This window comes from Adiantum capillus-veneris, chromosome 25, assembly GCF_014529385.1.
Source record: "Adiantum capillus-veneris isolate H3 chromosome 25, ASM1452938v2, whole genome shotgun sequence".
Taxonomy (NCBI): domain Eukaryota; kingdom Viridiplantae; phylum Streptophyta; class Polypodiopsida; order Polypodiales; family Pteridaceae; genus Adiantum; species Adiantum capillus-veneris.
Genome location: NC_140955.1, coordinates 21,345,085 through 21,363,595, shown reverse-complemented (window position 1 = coordinate 21,363,595; position 18,511 = coordinate 21,345,085). Strand labels below are relative to the sequence as shown.

At 43.3% G+C, this 18,511-nt stretch overlaps 1 protein-coding gene across 3 annotated transcripts in view; it reads right to left on the bottom strand.

The window, feature by feature from the left end:
• Positions 1–1,739: 1,739 nt before the first annotated feature.
• Positions 1,740–18,511, bottom strand: part of LOC147424550 (adenosine/AMP deaminase family protein) — a 94,841-nt gene continuing 78,069 nt past the window's right edge. For 2 of the 3 annotated variants that reach the window (XM_086500696.1, XM_086500695.1), the window contains 2 exons: positions 2,656–2,760; positions 1,740–2,371 (listed from right to left, as the gene is read on the bottom strand). In XM_086500696.1, the coding sequence (XP_086356822.1) occupies positions 2,232–2,371; positions 2,656–2,760 (245 nt within the window). In that variant the 3' untranslated portion in view covers positions 1,740–2,231. Of the gene's footprint in view, positions 2,372–2,655; positions 2,801–18,511 lie in introns of those variants that run through there. The other variant, XM_086500697.1, reaches the window with a different exon arrangement.

Sequence of the window (18,511 nt, the reverse complement as noted above, 5' to 3'; positions counted from 1 at the left end):
TTGTTAATTTTTTGTTCTTTAGTTGGGTAGTGATAACTCATTCTACATCATGCACATTGTGTCTTTTAGGATAATGCTAAGTCTCTCACAAGCACACTCCTATAGCTCGAATGACAGTTGATCACTTGTTCTTTAAAAATTGCTTGATGTAGCCATAAAACAACTCACTACTAAAGCACTCATTCTCTCAGTAGGAAAACCAAGCATGCAAAGATTGCTCGACATAGCAAGCATGCACATATGGATGTCGTGTGTGAGATCTCCATAAGTGTCATCTCTCCCTCACTGCCTTGACTCCTTGTTCTCTCTTAATGTGAATACATATTTGTACCTAGTATATATACATAAATTTAATTTTGAATGAGAATGACTAATGCATACACTTGTTATTGCGTGCACGCATGTATTTTTCATTGATGTTTGTTCTGAGTGCATGTATGTGATTCAATCTCTGTCTGCAATGAGTTTATGCATAAATCTATGAATGGATGAATCGCTGTGAGTTCGCTTTTGTGTGATTTTGTGCATGTTTGTACACACGGATGCATGCATGTAGGCGTGTTTTGATATTAAAAAAAACACACCGCGTGTAAATATGATTGCATGGGTTGAACGGAGTTGATTTCATTATTAAATTGATGTGTACGTCTTAAGTGTAGAAACTGTCGATGCTTCGTCCACGTCTTCTCTACCCTTCAAGTGAGCAAAGAAACCCAACCCACAACGAGCTTGCATGGCATAATCATCTTGTATCAAATCAAATGCTTTAAACATTGGCTTCGAAATGTCTTTCAAATGCAGCAATTTTTGACGCCATGACTTGATTGTGTTCTATAGAGAAATGAGTCGCTTTTGTCTCAAGCAGCACAACTAGAGTCTTTCTAGCAAAAGATCACATGTTGATACACACATAGAACCTCATCAAACTCTTATTATATCTTTGCCAAAATCTTTGCACATCCAAAAAGATCAACCATGCAAGAACAGTGTTCTTTGTCCCCTTTTGAGATTTTGGCTGTCATCCACATTCGTCGACTCTAGAGGAGAGCTTGTTCACATGCATTGACCTATGAGGAGATCTAGCTTAGTCCATTGAAAATTTATAAATCTAAATTAGGACTTTTCACATTATAGACAAAGAATTGCCTCTTAGAATACCCACTCTTCAGAGCTACCAACATCTGGCCCATCATTAGGTACATAGCTTGACATATATGATCTCACACGTGTTCCATCTATTTAGAATAGGACATGTCTAAGACGAAGTTCTAGCCCTTCAACGCTTAATGAACACCCTTTCTCAGACTCCCCTATCTAAGACACATGCATGTACTCCCATAGAGAGACGGCTCAAATGTCAACAGGTAGGAATATACTCTAGCCACAACTTCAGTATATCCAAGCTGAGGAGCTCTTTCCTCACTCTGAAATGCATGCTAAGTCTACCACAGGAAGTCTAAAAACCATCTTAGCATCCAGCTAATCCTAAGATAGTTGGACCCATAAATAACAAAAGAACCCAACAACTGTCTATCTACCTTAAGTCAAATTGAAAGATATGTGCAGCTTTTTCATTCTTCTTGGGCACGACTACAATAGCCGCAACCCATTTCGTATACTTGCTTTCATGTACAGATCCAACCACACCATGGGAAAATTGTGACTTCTTCCCAAAAAAACGTCGGCGCATGTGTAAGCGACGCGCTCTACCGCTGAACTGGAGCCCATGACAAAACTACTACCGTAACAATCATGTTAATTATTTTTTTTACAATAGGGCTGATATTAGAGTGAAAGAATTCTTGGTGGCAGTTCAGAAGCAATTCAGTCTTGTTCTAAGATCAGGAATGTTAAGCACAGGTGATTGCATTATTCCCTTACTCACCTGCAAGCTTCAAAAGGACTCGCCTTCATAGTCGAGAAGCAGCTCCATCTTGTTGAAACGTCAGGAATGTCACACACACGTGATTGTCTTTGTTGTCTTACTTCAGGCTCAACTTGTACTCACCTCAGAGCTTACGGACTAGAGTAATTTGCAATGCACTCCTCCATTATCCACAAGCCTCACCAAAATGAGACGGAATCCTTTAATGGAGATCAGCTGTTGTTAGTGTTAAATGTAGGGTAGAATCACCCCCCGTAGGGCTAAACCAAAGCCCCCATTGTTCATTCAATCTGGCATGTAGTTCTCGGTAAAGACAATGAACGTATTAGATTAGCGTATACATGCCTCAAGGTCTGTGTGTGAATTCATGAGGATTTATTGCAGCTGCATCAAATATTTTCTGTAACTCAGCTTGCACTTTATCATCAGCAAAAATATGCCTAACAGCATTTTGTGCCAAGAATTGTAAATTTGCTTTTTTCAGCCCTGTTTTCATGAACAACAAAGACTCTGTTAATCAAAATACGTATGCAAAAAACTTAATGTAGATCGGTAGCTCATCACACACACACACACACACACACATGTATATATATGCATGTGTGTATGTATTTATATATATATACACATAAACCCCACAGTCCTCTCTCTCCCTCTCTCTCCCTCTCTCTCTCTCTCTCTCTCTCACACACACACACACACAAGCGCGCACAAACACATAATAGACTCTTTATTGCTGAAAATAGACAAAAAGAAAGCTCAGGGTTTACCAAAGCAAACAGCAGCCAAAGCATATTCCCGGGTAATGTCAGTTGCAAAGATTCCAGGATCATCAGTGCAAATAACTATAGGATGCTTTGATTTGTATAGACTAGCTGCAGAACCACAACCACCATCATATGAAACTGAAAGCTCCTGCTATCAACAATTACAGCAGTAAACATTAACCTAAAAGGGATTATCCACCTTAAATATTCTCGTTAAATAGTGCTCCATCCATAGCTACCATGCATAATCCACAAACTAATATGTGACCCGCGCGTTGTTGCGGCCAATAAAACATGACTTCTATTCTTATAATGCTATCTTCCCTTCCAAATACAAAATAATCAATGCTTTACTAAGGGCATGCAACAAAATTGGTGTCCCGACTCGTAAGCATGCATGATCTCTCTCTCTCTCTCTCTCTCTCTCTCTCTCTCTCTCTCTAATTTAAAAAATAGATTTTTCCTTGGGAGAAAACCATAGCCTTTTCCCTTACCCACACTCTGCACTATAGTAGCCAGCCGCCTTAGCTCCCACTCTCTTAGATGCAAGATGCAATGTTGAGGTACTAGAAAAAGTGTCTGTGTATGCACATTATGTCCGTGAGCTTCGTACCAACTTCTCATCACATTGAGCGTGCTTTAAAACATTGAGCCTATTCCCTTATCCACAACGCACCATAGTAGCCATCCAATGTAGCTCCCACTCCCCTTAATGGAGAACGTAATGTTGAGGCAATGTGGAAAAGTCTCTTCATGTATTGACAATATGCCCATCGCGAAATTGAGAGTTTGAGCATCATACCCTACATGAGGGCTCAGTTTCTAATCACATCCAAGTTTGCTTTCCTCACATTTCATACTAAACCACTGCCAAAATATCTCTCTCTCCTAGCCATGTTTCATTTGGTCCATAGGTCAATTTGATGTTTAAGAATGATAATCCTCCGCTTAGGCGGCCCATCATTTGCGAAGCAGCTCCTTGCCCATGGCCTCCTCACAGAAGTCCCCTCTGCACATGCTCACCATCTCGTTGGCATCTATCGGTCCTTGAGAAGCTCTCATCCTTATATCTTACCCTCAGGGAATGGCTCTTTCTCGTAATACCAGACAGCTCGTGCAGCTCTCTCTCTCTCTCTCTCTCTCTCTCTCTCTCTCTCTCTCTCTCATATATATTGCGTAGGTCTTGCCGGATCACTCACACATGTGGAGTGGACCCTCTTTTTCTAGAATTTTGCATTTGCTCAATGACGCTTAACCTCATCCTCATCTTCCTATTCATTGTCCTCTCTCTCTCTCTCTCTCTCTCTCTCTCTCTCTCTCTCTCTCTCCCCCCCCCCCCCGGGCAAGATCTTTAAGGTCTCTTGGGATAGTTTCCTACGATGTTAAAACTCTCTTCATCTTCATCTTCTTCTTCTTCTTCTTCTTCTTCTCTCTCTCTCTCTCTCTCTCTCTCTCTCTCTCTCTCTCTCTCTCTCTCCACCGAGCAAGAGGTTGTTGGGTCTCTCTCTTCAATGTTTACTACTAAGAGCAAGAGTTCAAGTCCCTGGGGTACCATGATAAAAGTACGCATGCATAGGCAGAGCGTTGTGCATTTTTTGAGTGTATTTAAAGAAGTGCTTTCCAGTGCGTCAGATTTAATCCCTGGGGCCTACGCCACTCCTTGTCTACCCCCGCTTTCAACTGTAATTCTACCAAAACTGGCAAAGTTACCTCTACCCCTGCCTTTTGAAGGCGTCCTTGCGAATGGCTCAAGAATTGCTTGCCAAAACTGTGACGGCAGACTACTACACCCTCAGGTAAGGCACCATGTGTATGTGTGTGTGTGCGTGTGTGTGTGTGTGTGCACTGTGTGTGTGTGTGTGTGTGTGTGTGTGTGTGTGTGTGAGAGAGAGAGAGAGAGAGAGAGAGAGAGTCGATCACTTGGTCTACTTTTAAAGGTTTCACATTGTCCAAGTGGCCAAATGGATCTTTTTAATAAAAGAGTCCCAAAAACCTCATCACTTAGGTTTTTTGGACTTCTAAAACATTCTCTCTCTCTCTCTCTCTCTCTCTCTCTCTCTCTCTCTCTCTCTCTCTCTGCATCTGCCAACCGCCTACATGCGCGCGCACACCTGCTCGTTCTCACCCAACCTAGGTTCGCGAACCTCCTCTTTCAACTGGTATCAAAGCCTCATGCAAATTCCTCGCCAGGAGTTCGTCGCGAACGGCTAAATATTTCAACCCTACACCCTCGAGAAGTCTTCTCTCAAATTTTGAGAAGTTTTCATTGTGAGAAGTCTCTCCGGCAAGTGAGTTCAATCTCCAACTCTCTTATTACAGTTCATATCTTCAGAGCAAGTGCATTTCAAAAAATGCACCTTTGCGTATGCTTCACTCTTGAGTGGGAGCCAAGATCCCACTCATGTAAGAGAATTGTGGAAATTGCTGGAAATTTGTGAACAGCATGTGTTTTTGGTCCAATTTTGGACAAATTGGGCATTTACAGGTCAAATTCAACAGTCAAAATTGGGCATTTTGATGCACATAACTGTCCCATGTATCAATTTGTGGTTTGCACCTTGAAATTGTGAAAATCCCCAAAGTTTTTGGCTAGAAAATTTTGTGCATTCTTTTCTTAAAAAATTAAGATACAAAACCTGTAGCTATGACAGATGAGGCGTGGCTTAATCTAAACAAGAAGGCTATTGCGTATATAAAGATGGTAGTTGCAGATGAAATTTTGATAGACCTTAAGGGTCTTGACACTGCCTATGTGGAAAAAGCTCAAGGCCACTTATGAAAACAAGACTGCGGTAAACCAAGTGCACTTGATGTATAAATTGATGAGTATGCCATTGGATACCGCAAAATCTGTAATTGAGCACATTAGTACTTTTTAAAGTATTCTTTCCCAATATAGGGTTCCTGGTTTGCCTCGTTCTGATGATAAATTAAAGGCCATTTTCTTGCTTATGACCTTGCCTAATTGTTGAGAGGCCCTACTACCTAGTGGTCATATTGTCTAATAACCCAAACCTTACCTTTGATGGAGTAAGGGCCCAGGGGCTTTATATTCGGCCCACATGATTAAAAGGAGCAAGTACTAAAAGAAAGACCAATGTGGTCGGAAAGGATTTAAGAAGCCAGATTGCAGGTACTAAAAGAAAGACCAAGAAAAGAAAAAGAATGCAGGTGACAAGAAGTAAAAGGATGACAAGGCGGATGTATCTAATAGTTCCAAGAACAAGGAGAAGGTCAATGTAACCTCCAATGTGGTGATTAAGGAATTGTTTGATGTCACAAAATGATGACGTGGCATGCTATAAATTGTTCCAACTTATGGGCACCTGTAGACAGAGCCCCAAGGGACACTAGCATAATAAAAGGGATGGCGGGCTGCTGGCTATACGGATGCTGCAATTTGCGTTGACATGCTGATGTGGGTGGACAGGAACCCCGCGTTTTGTGCTGACAAAGGCCGACATGGCAATGTATGGACGCCCGCGTTTTTCGCGGACAGCTTTTGGGCTTGAAGCTTTTGAGTTAAAGGCTTTTTATGTAATTGCTTTGAGGCCAAGGGCCTTTTAAATAGAACCCAAGGTCTCTCACTCTGCAGAGCATCTGGACGCGGAGTCTGAGAGCAGAGGACCTGCGGGAGTTGTAACTTTGCTCATTCATTAATATAAAAATAAATACCGAAATGGGCACCAAATTTTGGGGCCAATACCTCTGGGTAGGGAAGTACGCCAGGCCGTGTTGATTCAAATTTTACTGTTGTGAAGTATTTTAAGTGATTCTCTCGTGTGTCGTGTCAGATTCCCGACTTAGGGTGCCCGAGTCTGTAATAGTAGTATCAAAGCACAATCGATTTCTCTTCTATCGGGAAATCTGATCCTCTTACTGCCGCACACATGGATTCAAACGATGAATCCCACAAGAATCATACGAACCCACCAACAAATCTGGATCAGGTGAAAGTACGGGAAATTCAAAGACACAATTAGAACAAGAGTACGAGCCCCCACTGCCTCCAAAGTATCAATTGATGGAGATGCAACGTCAACAGCAGGTTGATGATTGTGCAAAGCTGATGCTCCAATTTGCAAAAGATCCCCAGTATGCCAAATTTTTGACCTGGCACCCAATCGATGAAGTGCATTCCCATTGGCCAAAAGCAATCGATTCCCCACTGAAGTGAGCCCTCAAGATACCTCCTATCCCACGAATGTTTACTCAAGATGAACTTGAAACCGTTGTCGAAAGACGAGTCAACCAACTTTTGGGGACAAAGAAGAGACTGAAGAAACTCAACAAGGGAACTGACTACCCTGGTTATTTGGGCCGTCAATCTTCTTTTGTGAATGCAAGAAAACAAAAGAAGCATGTACGCTTCAAAGGATTGTCCAGTTTGTCCTCATCTTCTTCTGACAACTCATTCTCTTCTGAGTGATGAGGACACAAGGGCGAGAAACGACGAAGGAACCACAGATTGGGAAAGAACAAGAAGAAGGCCAAGAAAAGCAGATCCTGACACTTCTCTGACAGTTTCGATGTCTTTTGAGAGTTCGGACTCCGATGACCATACGTTTTATTCAAAGAGGAAGCACTTTCACAGAGCCAACCAATATGATTTTCTCGAGGACAAAGGAAAAAAGACCAAGGAATTCAAGGAGGGTGGACAGGCAGTAAAGCTTGAAACCTTTTTAGGGTTTCGAGATGCTCTAAGGCTTTAGCCTTTATTCAACACTTTGACATAGCGTTTTTTGGAGGACGCTATACAGAGCACTCCAAGATTAGACGGATAGCATCATTTTCGAAAGGAAATGCACGGACATGCTGGTCCACTCTTCTCTTAAGAAAAAGAGGCACCGACAAAGTGGCTGAAGTTCAAGAGACTCTTTATTTCTTCGAGGCTCACTCAAGAATACGAACGAGACGTGATTACTGACTAGAATTACCTTCGGATGGTCAAGGCAGAAACATTGGATACTTATTGTGAGAGATTTTGGGATGTTTTTCAACCTGCTTCATCCTTTAAGAAGATCGGTTTCAAGCAGCAAATTGAGCGATTCTGCTTTGGATTGCCCAAAGAGATACGAGAATACTGCTTGTTATAGAAATCTGAGTCCATACAGCAGTTGATGGGACATGCTAAGCAAGGCTTTGCTATCCATTCGAGTAACTTGACCTATCCATCAGATCAACCTTCAACAAGCGATAACAGAAGCAGACAACATAAAGATACACGACCTCCACTGAATGAGGAACAGAAAGACGAATATCTCAAAACGGGAAAGTGTTTTGAATGAGTCTTACAAAATGGCAAGCAAGTTTTTCCGAACGATAGAAAACACGAGGAAGTCCCTTAATAAAGTCATTTGTGAATTAGACATTTTCAAAACTGATAGAGAAAAGAGGGGGTGTGATAACACTGTGATAAGTGGTAGGGGGGAACCATGGGTCATTTTTGCAAATGTAGTGCAACTCTCTCCCTCGAAATGCATTATCATCAATTTCACTTTGAGGACCAAATTTCCAGCAAGGAGTGGCCAAGAAATCAAGGACACAAGAGGGCTTTGGATTGTTTTGAATCAAGCCACAAGAGGGCTTTTTGAATCTATTGCAATCCATAGGAGTGTTAAAGTTTCGGTAGCTGTTTGGTTTTCCCAACATGCCAAAGGATTTTTTATTCATATAAATGTGATCCAATTCAACCAAGAAGGCGATTCTATAAAAAATATAAAAAACTTTGCCGAAGCACCGCCTGGCCCCATTGCAACTTTGCCCACATCCGTCGCCGCCACAGGTGGCGCCACCCCGTCCTGGAACCGGTCCGCACCGGTGCAGATTTGTTTGGACTAGTTTCACCACTATGTCTAGTTTCACTAGACATAGTGGCTCATCTTAAATTGTATACATGAAGTCAATCCCCATAGATTCGGTCACTATCTCTTCAAATAGAGGGGCATGGACCAAGCAAAATTACCTTGAGCTATGGCCTCTCATATCCTTCGCTAGCCATCTTCGGTAACCACCCTACCCATCTAATGTAGTTATCAAAAGCAGAGGACTTTTAATTTTTTTAAAAACTCTCCCCCAGCCTCTACCCCCTCATCCAATCGCGTGGTGGTGTGGCTTCCTTGCCAGACCTTGAGTTGACGCCGAAGAACGAGATCAAGCAATGCTCCCTACTTGAGCACGACTGAGTGGCTCGTGCTCATCTCATTGGCACGTGGTCATTGGGGAGATTTGTGTAATCGATCTTTTTTAAGATGTGTACCATATAAAGTGATGAGTGCCCAGCAATGTGTGCAAGTGATAGAGCACGAGGAGATGTGCAAGATTTGAGCCTTGGAGACGAGGCGTTGGTGTGCAGAGATGGGGCGTGAGAGGTCAAAGTAGTAGAGAGAGAGAGAGAGAGACTACACGATTCTTGTAAGGGGAATAAGTTGAGAGTGAATTGGGCTCTCATTCCCTTTATTAAAGTATAGGAACATTTTTAAGTTAGTGGCCAAGTTCAATGTGAACTTGGCCAAAGGTTAGTAACCTTTAAAAACTATACACAAAAGGGAGTCATTTGGGCTGGCCATTTGGGCCTTTAACCCAACAACCTCCCACTTAAAGGCATAAATGGCGCCTTTAAGCTACGTGCTCCCACCATCTGTATGCATAGCTGATGTTATGCTTTGGGTAAGCACTTAGTGAGAGCATCTGCTGGATTTTGTGATCTATGGACCTTAACCAATGTAATAAGGCCATCCTCAAGCACTTCTCGAATGAAGTGATATCGCACATCAATATGCTTTATGCGTGCATGAAACATGGCATTCTTTGCCAGACATATGGCACTGTGGCTATCACAACCAAGCATAGGTGCCTTGTCAAGCAAACCAAAATCATTGCATAGACGTGCTAACCAAATGGCTTCTTTGGAAGCCTCACTGGCTGAAATATATTCAGCCTCTGTAGTAGACAATGCAACTATCTTTTGTATTCTAGAACACCATGAAACAGCACCTCTTGCAAGAGTAAACACATAACTACTTGTGGATTTCCGTGTATCCACATGTGGCTCAATTTGCTGCCCGACATCATCTGGCTCAAACACCACTGGATCATCTACATTTTCAGCCATATGTGGTGCATCCTGGGGGTCAAGAATAGGCCTAACAGGTAGTGGCTGGTCATGCTGAAATTTGACAATTTTATGGTCATGCTTTGAGGCACAATTGTTTTGAAGCAACCTTGCCTCATTAAAAACAACATCCCGGCTGCGTGCAACCCTTTTGAGCTGAGGTAACCAAATCCTGTAATCCATTTCGGCTTCTTCACCATATCCCATGAAGAGGCCTTTAATGGACTTGGCATCTAGTTTGCTTCTCAAGTCGGGTCTAACATGCACAAAAGCTTCGCAACCAAAAATGCGTAAGTGATCATATGAAGCAGGCTTGCCAGACCAAACCTCTTCAGGGATGTCAGCTTTCAAAGACATGTGAGGGGATCGATTGCATATATGCATTGCAGTTTTCAAAGCTTCTCCCCAAAATCCATGAGAGAGATTAGCTGTGGAGAGCATGCATCTCACCCTCTCACAAAGTGTCCTATTGAATCTTTCAGCCACACCGTTAGAAAAGGGGTTGTATGGCACAGTAAGCTACCTCTTAATGCCCAAATTTTCACAAAATTTGTTAAATTCAGCACTTGTGAACTCTCCCCCATTATCCGTACGCAAGCATTTCAGCTTTCTACCTGTTTGGGTGGTCACAAATGCACGAAATTTCTTAAACGCAGCAAAGGATTCATCCTTAGATTTAAGCAAATAAACCCAAATTTTCCTAGGATCATCAACAAGGAGACAAAATAACATGCACCTCCCATAGACTTAGTAGGCATGCTCCATACATCAGAATGTACAAGATCAAGCACACAAGATTTACGAGACACGGGAGTAATAAGAACGCTTTACTTGCTTGCCATATTGACATTCATTACATAAGTCAAGCTTTGTGTCTTTAGCATCAAGCTTGTTCAAAGTACAAAGCTTAGAAAGGCCCTTTTGGCTCATATGGCCAAGCCTCTTGTGCCATAACTCCATGTGAGAGTTAATTTCAGCTAACGCAATAAACTTGGCCAACATGGCCTTTCCATGCATGCAGTAAAGTGTCCCTTTCTTTGTGCCCTTTACAATCAGCCTTGAGCCTTAAGTCATTTTTCATGATCCTCTCTCAAATATTGAATTGCACTGAGTCCGAGGGTAAGAGAAAACAAGAACCTAGAAGAGAAAATTAGAGAGAGAGAGAGAGAGAGAGAGAGAGAGAGAGAGAGAGAACTCGTGCTTTGTTTTCCACAAATCCTATTACCTTGAGTTGACAGAGTCCTATTTTGACAGCTCCACGAATTAAGTGACACTACCGAGAGGATGCCAATCAAGTCTTTTTCATGATTCCTTGATGGCACCACATTTGGCATTCATATAAACTAAAGCACTATCAAGCATGCCAACTTTGTTCACTAGACCTTGATTGGAGATCTCGTCGGTGAATTTTCTCACCCATGTTGATGTCTTGTGTAAGTAAGGCCACAAGGTTGAAAGGTGCAAGCATAGGTAATTTTCATTTGGAGAGAGCTCTTCCCTTCGTCGCATCCACAAATGAAAGCAACACAAAGTTTCCTTGCTCATCAAGAAATTTATGTGCTTGTCAATGCTTGTGATCGACGTGCAATTAAAAAAGCTTGTGACATGTGATGCTTGGATAGGTGATTGAATCTAGAGAGAGGCCTTCACTTCCCATAAAAGGATTCTACATGCGACAATTAAAAAAGGGCAACAGATCCGCATGCCTTCAAGATGCCTACGTAGGTGATTGCATCTGGAGAGAGGCCCTCGCTTCGCATCTGCTAAAAACAGACTACAGCTTTTTGCCCTTGTCCCTATTGGGAAAATCTTGTGATCAATGCAGTCCCAGCATCCACACTCTCAACAGCGTGCTTTCTGCCCTGCTGCAATCAGTGCATTCCAAGAGTCCACACTCCGGCCTTGCTCCCTGTGCGTGTCCGGAGAGAGGCCCTCGCCTGACATCTACTCACATTCTGAATAGAACACTGGACAATTGCAATTGAGAGGGAAATTCCAAGACGATTCTAAGAGGAGACATTCGAGACAAGAAGATCCTCAAGCACTTTTTGTGCTTTCTCATCCGCACCATAGTTAGCATACTATCGACCATGACATCCCGAACGTAACACCTAACAGGGAGCATGATAGTTTTGAAATTCGTCAACGCTTGCGATCGACGTGCAATTAGAAAAGCTTGTGACATGTGATGCTTGGATAGGTGATTGCATCTATGCCTGCATAGGTGACTGCATCTAGAGAGAGGCCTTCACTTCCCATCTGGATTCTGCCTGCGACAATTAATAAAGCGCGACAGAGCCGCATGCCTTCAAGATGCCTACATAGGTGATTGCATCTGGAGAGAGGCCCTCACTTCGCATCTGCTGAAAACAGACTAGAGCCTTTTGCCATTGTCCCTATTGGAAAAATCTTGCGATCAGTGCATTCCAAGAGTCCACACTCTCCACAGCGAGCTTTCTCGCCCTACTTCTGTAGTGCGTATTCCACGACCAGTGCATTCCAAGCATTTACATCCGCCAAAAACAACCTAGAGCTTTATGGCTCTACTCTTGTTATACACATCCCACATTCAATGCATTCCAAGAGGCGACATTTCAGACAGGAAGCTCCTGAAGCAGTTTTTTGTGCTTTCTCAAGCGCACCACATTGGACATACATATCGACCAAGGTAGTGCCAAGCACGAAATCTTTCTAGCCCTGCTCTTGTTGTGCATAGAGCCACATACCTTCAAGATGCATCAGCAAGTGATTGCATCTGCTGAGAACAATCTAGAGCATTCTGAAATCACTACATTCCACGAGTCCACACTCCGGACTCTGGTGCTACTGTTGTTGTGCACATCTCCAATCAGTGCATTCCGAGAGGCGACATTCCAGACAAGAAGCTCCTCAAGCACTTTTTGTGCTTTTTGAAGTGCACCACATTTGGCATACATCTCGACCAAGACAATGCCAAGCACGACATCTTTCTCAAGCGCACAAAATTTGACATACATATCAACCAAGATAGTGCCAAGCATGACAACTTTTTCCAACAGAATCTGACAAACAACATAATTGATTTTTGTGTCCATATCAGCATCTTGTGCCACATGCCTTCAAGATGCATGCATAGGTGATTTCATAGGCTCTCCCCTGAATATACACCCCATTTGGCACATGTCCTGCAACAATAAGTGCATACCAAGAGACCGCATCCCATCCCAATCTTAGAGGAAGCTCGCCAAGAATGTGTCGTGCTTTCGCGACTGCACCAAATGCGACAGGCATGTCGACCAAAGCAGTTCCAAGCACAAAGTCTTTTTCCAAATTGTCCTCGGCTATCTTGTGAAATTGCCTTTGGAGAGAGAGAGAGAGAGAGAGAGAGAGAGAGAGAGAGATATGACATCTTGGACGGGAAGTGCGGCACTCTGCAGGGCTCCAATCTGCACCAGCAAAGGGCATGAGAACCAACCAGATGGGCAGACAAAACAAATGCACGCATGGCTTCTTTCTGTGTAGCGTGCTTGGTGTCGGTTAGCCCCAGAGGCACACTGCGTGCAAAAAAGGTGGAGGACTGAGGTGTGCAAGAGCGGGGGCTGGAGGTTGATCGGAGGCTGCACCAGGGCAACGTTATTCCAGTAGAGCTTTTATTTTCCTGTGTAAAAAAAAGGAAAAATTACCAAAAAACCCCTCTAATTTGTGGAAATTCCTAAAATACCCTTCAAATTTACAAAAATTACCAAAATACCCTTGCATCTATTTTGGTTGGACTATTCAAGATTTTCTAATCTTTATTCCTTTTTTACAATTAAGACCCGTTTTTTAGTGCTTAGCATGTAATTTGTCACAAATTACCTCGGGAAAAGGACAATTATGTCTAAAAATAATGAAGAAATTTATCTCCGAAGGCTACGTAACATACCCAAATTCTAGTTTCAGCATCTTGTATTAATAGACAATCGGTCTTCTTATGAAAAGATACAAAAAATTTCGTCTTTCAAGAAATTTAATCTCACGACCAGGGATACTTTGGGAATTTTGGAAAAATTGAAAGGCAATTTGGGAATTTGTGACAAAATATTGGGGGTGTTTTGGGAAGTTTTGAAATTCGAAGGGTATTTTGGGAATTTCGACAAGTTAGAGGGGTATTTTGGTAATTTTTCCTTTATCAAAGCTTGGGAATCAGCCACGTGGATGAACGTGCTTCCAAATTTGAGATTTTGCCCACTACGCTAACGAAGTAACAAGATGTTGTAACCATGCATATCCATCTGACCAACAGAAAGGAGACTCTTCTTGACTCCCGGCACATATCTAACATCATGCAAGACAAGCTCATTTGTGCCATCTATGGAGAGATGCACAGTGCCTATACCCTCAATGGAACATGCATGATTGTTTCCAAGGTATACGTGGCCATGCTTACCTGCTTCAAAAGTAGAGAAACACTCCTCCATAGGAGTCACATGAAATGAAGCACCGGAATCAACTATCCAAGTCTCAGATAATGCATCATTGACAGTCAACAAAGCATCAATAAGATCATTCTTAGTGATCTGCATGTCCTGTGAATGAACATTAAGAGAGGCATCAAGGTCATAAGCATCATCATCTGACAAAGTGGCACACAAGATGTCCTCTACATCTGACAGCTCCTCAATCACAACACTAGAAGCCACATTGGCCTTCTCTTTGTCCTTTGAGTTGTCCTGTGCATCTGTCTTAACTTCTTTCTTCTCTTTCTTTTTGTCTCCGCCATTCTTTTTCCGTTCTAACTCGGCTTTGTTTCTTGTGACCTTTCCTGCCACGCTGATAGCAAGTCACATGACCCTTGCCTTTGCTGGCAATTCCCCTTTCCTTACTCTTACTCTTACTCCTTTGTGCAAAGACATTCTTCTTCTCTATCCTATCTCTAATCATGCTAGCAGAGCTGCCTCCCTCTCCACCTGATTTCCTCATTCAAGATAGAATCCCTAACACTATCAAAGGTCAAATTGGCGTTATTCGACAATGAAACCACCAATGTTTCCCATGAATCAGGTAAGGTCATAAGCAAGAAGATAGCTTTCAGCTTATCATCACGAGGAGGCAAACATGAGTCCTGTAACTGCGACAAAGTACCTGCGAACAACGACAAGTGCTCTGCAGCGCTTTTGGACTCATCTAGCTGCATGCCAACAAGTTGTCGCATCAAATGCACTTGGTTGACAGGCGTTGTATTCTCATACATCGCCTTTAACTTCTCCCAAACATCAAAAGCATTTGTGAGACCTTTCAAATCAATGACTATCTCATCGGTCATGGCCATTTTGATGTATGTAACTGCCTTCCTGTTCAGGCTAACTCATGCTTCATCCAACATATCCTGTGGCTTTACCTGTTCAAGTGCCCCTTCACAATCCTTAAGAAATAGGATTCCCTGGATCCTGTCTTTCCAAAGGTCGAAACCTGTTTCATCAAACCTCATAATCTCGAAGAGATTCTTCACATCCGAAGAAGATGAGGCCATAGATGCACGAATAAGAGGGCTAATACGCTGAATTTTTGGGCAAAATACACCAAAACCAAAGTATAACCTCACAGAAGTGTGCACTACAGCTCCAAATGGTCACAGGAGCAATTTGGGGCAAATGGGTCAATTTAGGCAAAAAAAACAATTTCTGAAATTTCTGCGCAGGAAATTTCAGCAAGTGAATTTGTGCTTGAAACAACAATTTTAGTTGTTTTTAGTCTCACAGAATATACATAAGGCTAATGCGCAGCCTTTAGAAGCATGTATGAGCAAAAGCCCAATTTGTAGCATCAAATTGCAGAAAATTGAGCCACAAATAGTCATACATAGCCAAAACTTGTCAAATGTGCATAAATTGCATCAATTTGCACTTTCCTCAATGTAGATGCATCAAAAATACACTTGCAAATGCCAAAAACCTGCATAAATCTGAAATTTGCTGAAAGTACCTGTTTTAGGACCTGTTTGTCAGCAATTTCTTTGTTTTCGGGTAGCGGGGAACTAGTAAAGATGTTCCCTCACCTTAATACATGATTTGCAAAACCTGTATTTTCCTGTCATAACCTCTAAGTTGCTGATTTTGACCTAATTTCAGCCTGTTTTAGGTCAATTTGACTAGCCGGGAGCCCTCTAATGTCCGAGGGACGAGTCCTTTGGCGATAAAAGTGCAAAACCTCGCGTGAAAGTTTACCAACTGGCTGAAAATCAGCGTTTGCAGGTTTGGAAGCAAACCCTAAATTTGCTCTAATACGAGTTGATGAGTGCGCAGCAATGTGTGCAAGTGATAGAGCACGAGGAGATGTGCAAGACTTGAGCCTTGGAGAGGAGGCGTTGGTGTGCAGAGATGGGGACGTGAGAGGTCAAAGTAGTAGAGAGAGAAAGACTATACGATTCTTGTAAGGAGAATAAGTTGAGAGTGAATTGGGCTCTCATTCCCTTTATTAAAGTATAGGACCATTTTTAAGTTAGTGGCCAAGTTCAATGTAAACTTGGCCAAAGGTTAGTACCCTTTAAAAACTATACACAAAAGGGGTCATTTGGGCTGGCCATTTGGGCCTTTAACCCAACATAAAGTGTCCCAGAAGTGGAGCTTTACCTTGTACAAGAGTCTTTAAAAAAACAAAAAAAATAGTTTGCAGAGAATAAGTTGAGAGTGAATTGGGCTCTCATTCCCTTTATTAAAGTATAGGACCATTTTTAAGTTAGTGGCCAAGTTCAATGTAAACTTGGCCAAAGGTTAGTAACCTTTAAAAACTATACACAAAAGGGGTCATTTGGGCTGGCCATTTGGGCCTTTAACCCAACATAAAGTGTCCCAGAAGTGGAGCTTTACCTTGTACAAGAGTCTTTAAAAAAACAAAAAAAATAGTTTGCAGAGACCCTCCAATCCCGCTCAAAGTCATCCTCTCTTTGCTCTCTTTTTGCAACCCCGAAGGTAATCGAAGGCGATCCACCCCCCACCTTCTCTCCAATGCCTCACAAATCGCTTCTTAAGACCTGGCGACCATCTGACACATCACCTCAGCCATTGCTCTGATCATATGGCGATCCCATCCACAAAGCCCCTTATTGTGACCTTGCTACTCTTCCAGCCCTCTTGAGCTACTTTTGACTTGTTTTTCCTTGCAAAGCCGCAATTATATCTATCCCCTTTTCTTGCATGCTTTTAAAAATACTGCATTGAAGTCCACGACAGCGCAAACTCATTTCGACGAGTTTTGCAAGGACTTTAAAACACTCCTCCCTTTGTATCTGATTGCTTCAAACACACACACACACACACAAAAGATAGAAAGAATTAGCACAATATCAACTAGTCGTTACTAAGGGAGAATCTTTACAAGCACAAAAACCGAGTAAATGTCCGTCCTCAATTCTTTCTTGTTCTATTCTTGCTACTAACTAAGAAAGTGTACCCACTCTCTATCTGCTAAGAGGATTTCTTCTCTTCTGTGAGACTTTAAGAAAGTCAATCTTCCAAAATATCCTTGGAAGCTCTCATAAACGAGAGTCTATCTTCCAGAAAACCTTCTCAGAAGCAACAAATAAAACGAGTTTAAACTAACACTCGCTGTGACTATTTCGCTCGCCATCCTTGAGGCCCCCCTCCCCCCCTTCCTGCGCACGATGCCCCTTCCTTCCACGCACCATCGCTCCCCCTCCCCTACTGATTTGTGCGCTGTCCCTCTCCGCTGCCCGCTGTCACCAGAGCGCAAGTCCTGCCCAGCGCGCAATCAGTCGAGCCCACCTCACCTCAGCCCGCCTCACAATCCCACGCCTCAGCCCGCCTCACAATCCCGCCTCCCAATCCCGCCATCCCCGCCTCGCAATCCTCCCCTGTTTTCTGCTTGACCGAGATCGTCATCTCCTTCGACGTACTCGGGCGAGAAGGCCTCCTCTCGTCAACAACTCTTCGCCCTCTCTTCACAGCAGCAGACGTAGATGGAGGCTCAAGCTCCACCACAGAGGGACTCCAATGAAGTCCCCTCGCCCAACTCAGTTGAGCCCACCATTCGACTTGCTTTCTCACCAACAAAGCAAGCGAGCCTAGCGGCAGAGGTGGAACGTCTACAGGCGACTTCCGTCATCTGCAAGATTCTCGGCACCAGACCAACAGAGGAGAGCTGCGTGATGTTCTCCAAGCCCGCCCGGCGCCTTCTCCCAGAGGTGGGCAAGATCTTGCACGTCCAGTTTCTCGGACGAGGCTACTATCAGATTGAGTTTGAGACCCCCGAGATGGCATCCAAGGTCATTGCCATGAGTCCTTTGACCATCCAAGCAACTCGAACCCACTTTCGACAGTGGAGACATGGTTTTGACCCAGCTTCAGATGTTCTGGTAGAGGAGGCAAACCATCCCATCTTCGTCTTCTTTCCTGGTTTGAGGAGGGACTACCTACCACTTTTGTCCAAGTTAGGCTCAACGATTGGGACTGTCCTGGAGACACCTCGTACGGCAGCCACAAGGCAGCCAGCATTCCCTCGGTACGTGTTCTGGTTAGGGACACCCACACTCTCCCGAAGGTCATCGTACTTCCTCGAGTGAGTGGGGGTTGGTTTCGACGGAGCGTAAAGTATTTGGGCCTCCCGAATTAGTGTTTCACTAGTAGACAGATGGGCCATCTTGCGAAGACCTGTCCACGGAGGAGACCCCGACCTACACCACAGGCCCAGCCCTAGCCCTCAAGGGCTGGCAAGCAGCACCAAGCAGAGTCTCACAGTACACAGGCAGAGCCGAAGGGCTAGCAACAG